The following is a 5000-nucleotide window of genomic DNA, read 5'->3' as shown; positions in this document are numbered from 1 at the left end:
ATATTAATACTATTAGTAATAGTTATAAACTATATTAATAAACCAATTGTTATTATTAGTTATTTAATAGTTATATTAGTATAAATAGTAAACTCAATAAGTACTTAAAGGTTCAATGAGTGAGGAGGAATACACTCAGAAGATAGCTGAGCAAACAGAAGAATTAAAGCGGCGGAGTATTCGGATGTCACAGCACATCAAAAATGAAGACAAAGATGTGATGGAGAAGTTTCAAGCTGAGATGCAAAAGAACATCGAGCAAGTCGGGGAGAGTCGTACAAAGGTAGAAGAGGTTAATGAAAGTCATGGATCAATCGGGTGGTTTGACCTGATATATTTCATTGCTTTAGTCTTCCTTGTCAATTACTTGATGGGGTGGTTTATTGCTATTTTCAAAAAGTAAGTATAGTTTATTATATAGTTTCTTATACTATAATTAATAGTACATGATTTATTATTGATATAATTACTATATATTACTATTACTCGACTATAACTATTACTTACTATAAGTAATACTATAAAATTTCTACAAACAAATATTGCAACCAAGTAGTCATATGTTGATAAGTAGAAGCTAAGATATGAAATGGTCAACATAAAACGAATGGAAATGAAAAGCACTTACTTAGCAATACCACCTTTCTTTTGAGGTTTGTACTTTTTGGCTTCTGTCAATTCTCTTTCTAACCACCACAAAGCGCCAGCTGGGGAATCGCCATCAGACCCAGCCTTCTGTGCCTTTCTCACTTGAGCTTCAGCCGTCAACAAAGCTTTGTTTAATTCAGTCTTATCAGCTGAGCACAATTGGTCGAGTTCATTTTTAGCTCTCATGGCAGCAACACCACTTCCACTGGCTGCTTTTTTCTCGAGTTCTTTCTTTTTGTCTTCGATCTTCTTGATTTCAACTTGCACGTCTTCCATAGCCTTTTGAGCCTTAACAAGGGCTTCATTAGTGCCTTGTGGTCTCTTCATAAGTTCCTCAATTGTTTGTTGATATTTATGGAGCAAGAATTCAATATAAGCAATCTTCTTAAACTTCGGATCAGTGACTTTCAACTTCTGTCTCATCTCTGTGACTGACATCGACAAATTCTCCTTCTCAAAAAGTCGGTGCGCCTGGAACTCATCAAGTTTGCACCCAGCAACTCCATTCTCAACATCCAACTCCGCAACTAACCCACATGTCTTCCAGATGTATTCCGCCTCACTTCCACACTCAGCCCAAAAGGCGTTGAGGAAGAAGATGGCTTGGTCTTTATAGACTTTCGCGGTGACTTCGCTGAACTGCATTACACTTTTAAAGTTCGTTCGCCTTATCTGCCTTTTTCGTTTCCAACCGCCTTGATTAGTTCGTTATTTTTATTATTATTATTATTTCCCGATTTGTAAGGAAATTGCCTTCTGTTCTTTTTGAGGTTTCTAATTGTATATCTGTACTATTTTCTAGTTCGGAGTTTGGAGGCGGATCTATCTATTTTTTATGGTTTATTCTATTATAATTATACTATAGCAGTTTTGTGAAATGTAATCTTGTTAATTTCCGTCATTGTATAACGGGGATATTAAATAACATATTAATTATTAATAATAATTAATAAACAATATAGTATAACTATTTTTTGTAGTGTAAAATAGTATTCAAAAAAACTATTATAAATAGTATTAGAATAGCAAATTATAAAACTTTGGTCTTTATAACTATATATTATAGCAAATAAACAATAAAATATAGTATATAAACAGATAACACATCGAACATTTCCCGTCATTATGTGACGGGAAGACAACAATAACATAACGAATAACACAAAATAGTAATAGTTCAACAGTGAAATTACAAGATACCTCACAAGGACATGAAGTCAGCCTGTGCTGGGTTGAACGAAAGAGCTGGCTGCACAGACCATTTAGAGACGTCGAATTCCATCCAACCGGATTGAGCTTGAGTGACCCATTTTCCAAACTTGTTGGAGAACCTCCACTTCTTGTCCATCAGAGTCTTTGCGGCTTTGAACTGAGCTTCCTCGCCAACCATCACGTAAAACATGTAAAAAAGAATCAACTCGTTTTTGAAAGAATTGGCGCGGTCTTCTGGGTTAGTCAATTCCTTTGAGTCGACGAAATAGTAATTGGGTATTGAATTCTTCAAAGTTGGGAAGGGTGTTGTGAATGAAGAACAGATCCGTGTGGGTGAAGTTAAGTCGATGCCTAATACGGAAAGATCAATCCCTTTCATTAAGAGGGACTCTAAAGTGTCATCGTTGGTATCATTCAATAGTAACTCAACTTTGGATAAACTATATTCGCCTATGTCCATCACTAATGTCCCCTTCGCTTTGGCTTCTTCGACAGACTGTTGAAGGATCTGGCGTTGATACTGTGGTGTTTGTTTATCATCAATTTCCATCATATTCATTTCCAGTTTGGTTACTTTTTTTCTCTTTCATTCCTCCAGTAGGTTTGTTATTAGTTCTTTTTTAATAAAAAAAACTGTTTTCGAATTATTATTATTATTATTATTATTATTATTATTATTATTATTATTATTATTATTATTATTATTATTATTATTATTATTATTATTATTATTATTATTATTATTATTATTATTATTATTATTATTATTATTATTATTATTATTATTATTATTATTATTATTGTAATTATTTTAGTTGGTATTAATAATCTGCCAATTTTTTTTATCATGTCATTATAAAATCTTATTAGTAGTGTATTATAAATTAACTATATTACAATTATGCCATACACATTATTTTTTTTATTATACAAAATAATTTTAATAATATATACTATTATTACTAGTATATTGAAACAAGTCTGCAATTAAAAAAAAACTATATTATATAGTAAAATGAATGAATTATATTAGTAAAACAACAGTAAATAAAAGAATAGTATAAAATTACTAAACAACTTGAAAAACTTGAATAACGAGTTTTCTTGTTCCAAATTGATGGCGCAGTCAGTGAGTTGTATTGATTTATTAAAAGCGATAGAAGCGGAAGACTCATCAGATGAGTCCGGTTCCATCACCCCTGTAGAAATTGAAACCGTAAATACTGCGAAATACAAGACATACATGACACTCGTATCCTCACAAGTCCACCGTTCTGTATATGCTCTTCACGACATATCGAAGATGTTAACCCAACCGATCGAAGATTATTATAGAACGACTCACACGTTAGAGATGTCTTTAGACAAAGAGCTTAAAAAAGCTTTTGAAGAGATGCAGCCGTGGATTGATGGTAAAAAGTCACTCTCAATGGTCGAGCAAATGAAGTTTGTTTCCGACCGCTGGAATGTTCCTTTATCCACAGCGAAGTACACTGGCATTCCCGTCTTTTGGGGTCGTATAGTGAAAGCTTTACCCTTCTTCCAGCCGACTGCTGAAGAGATGAAAGTCCTTCCATTTTTGCATACAATTTTAGTCCAAAAAAGTCCGTTAGAAAAGACTGAAAAAGGTTATGCTTTAAATTGTCAACTTACTTTCCAATTCGACAAAAATGATATCATCGACGAAGGCGCCGTTATTAAATTAAACTATATTTATAGTAAATCTCTCCCAATAGGTCAAATCGTCGAGTACTCCGTCGCTCTCATTAAAAACACTGCCTGGCACACTAAAATAGCTCCAACACAAACCGGAAAGTATTTCAACTTCTTTAGCGCCTTCGAAACAACTGAAAAGGAAAAGCAGTTCGTCTTCTTTTACACACTTGCTAACTACGCTCTCCCAAATGCAATGCGCTGGTTCGACGACTCCGTCCTCCAAAAAAAGTCGATGAACAACCTCTACTGGGAAAAGTCAAAGGAATACGACTACAAGTCAAACAACGTCGTCGAGGACGCTGCCTCACTTCAGTGCATACAACAATGAATTTCTTTTTATTAAGCTTTGGTCAATCTTTTAACAAAGTTATTTTTATCGCGTTTTACTTCGTTTCCTCGGTTTTAATTAACGAGCTGTTCGGGTAATTACACTGATTTTCAGTTAAAAATGAAAAATGGTCGTTAATTAAAAATACATGTTAATTATTAATTGTGGTGAGTTGGTCGAAGTTAATTACTGTAGTATATTAACCATCAAATTATAGTTTAGTTGATATAAATAGAGAGATAGAAAAAGAACCAGAAAAGTAACTAATTGAACTTGAAAATTGTATGAAGGTGTTTAGTGGAGTTTTCCTCATCTTTATCGTGGCGAGCGAAGCTGTTTTGTGTCAGAACAGTCGGGAGTATAAAATAACACAAGCTGAAAGCAAAAGTGTTTTTCAGTTGATGTATGGAGAGAATAGACGAGAGGGAGAAGTTGGGTGTGGACTTGGGAAGAGACTAGCGAATTGGTTACACATTGAAAACAAGACAAAACAAATAGTAAAAGTATTATTGAGATACTATTCGATAGAAAGAAATAATAAGAAGGTGCCCCTTCACGTTTCCGTCAATGAGAAATGCCCGAGTGGGACACAAACACATTGCATTGGTAACTTCACACAAATTGAACCGAAAGTCGGGTTCATGGTATTGCCAGGACAGTCGGTGTATATCGCGTCGTTTGCTAATGATAAACGAGAGACTTTTGTCACGACGGAATGGATCCAAATCAAAACAAAACCAACGAAAAATACTATAGGGAAGTCGAAGATCACTTTATTGGACTTGGACACAATAGAAGTGATGTCCGCTAACACGGAAAACTACTTAAAACACTTGGACAAAGAAATCGATCAATTTGCTGCTATTCCTCAAGTGGAGAGGCTTCCAGAGAGTGCTTTACAACGCGCAGAAACAAGTCGAGTGAATGAACCAATTCAGTTGAATATCACACAACAGAAGAAAGTGCGGAAAATGAATCAACACGTCCATCTTTTGAATGAATCAACACCTCAAAAACAAAGCAACACTGACACTTCAAAGACAAAGAAAGTGACGCTTAAAACCGCTTCAGAATAGCAAGAAGAACAAAAAATTGA

At 34.4% G+C, this 5000-nt stretch overlaps 4 protein-coding genes across 4 annotated transcripts; 2 read left to right on the top strand and 2 right to left on the bottom strand.

Annotated features, from left to right (window-relative positions):
- Positions 1 to 624: 624 nt before the first annotated feature.
- On the bottom strand, positions 625 to 1293 carry EIN_025480 (hypothetical protein; the record flags this gene model as incomplete). Its single annotated transcript, XM_004257452.1, has 1 exon — positions 625 to 1293. The coding sequence occupies one exon, from the start codon at positions 1291 to 1293 to the stop codon at positions 625 to 627; it is 669 nt and encodes a 222-aa protein (XP_004257500.1).
- A 556-nt stretch (positions 1294 to 1849) lies between these two features.
- EIN_025470 (hypothetical protein) lies at positions 1850 to 2419 on the bottom strand (the record flags this gene model as incomplete). The annotated part of the gene is made up of 1 exon (XM_004257451.1): positions 1850 to 2419. One exon carries the CDS (start codon positions 2417 to 2419, stop codon positions 1850 to 1852), a length of 570 nt encoding a protein of 189 aa, XP_004257499.1.
- Positions 2420 to 2977: 558 nt separating this feature from the next.
- EIN_025460 (hypothetical protein) lies at positions 2978 to 3904 on the top strand (the record flags this gene model as incomplete). The annotated part of the gene is made up of 1 exon (XM_004257450.1): positions 2978 to 3904. The coding sequence occupies one exon, from the start codon at positions 2978 to 2980 to the stop codon at positions 3902 to 3904; it is 927 nt and encodes a 308-aa protein (XP_004257498.1).
- A 284-nt stretch (positions 3905 to 4188) lies between these two features.
- Positions 4189 to 4980, top strand: EIN_025450 (hypothetical protein; the record flags this gene model as incomplete). The annotated part of the gene is made up of 1 exon (XM_004257449.1): positions 4189 to 4980. The coding sequence occupies one exon, from the start codon at positions 4189 to 4191 to the stop codon at positions 4978 to 4980; it is 792 nt and encodes a 263-aa protein (XP_004257497.1).
- Positions 4981 to 5000: the final 20 nt, after the last annotated feature.

Source organism: Entamoeba invadens, assembly GCF_000330505.1.
Source record: "Entamoeba invadens IP1 unplaced genomic scaffold scaff_1105074724629, whole genome shotgun sequence".
In the NCBI taxonomy this organism is placed as follows: Eukaryota; Evosea; order Mastigamoebida; family Endamoebidae; genus Entamoeba; species Entamoeba invadens.
Note: the sequence above shows the minus strand (reverse complement) of the source record. Positions and strands in the feature narration are given on the sequence as shown.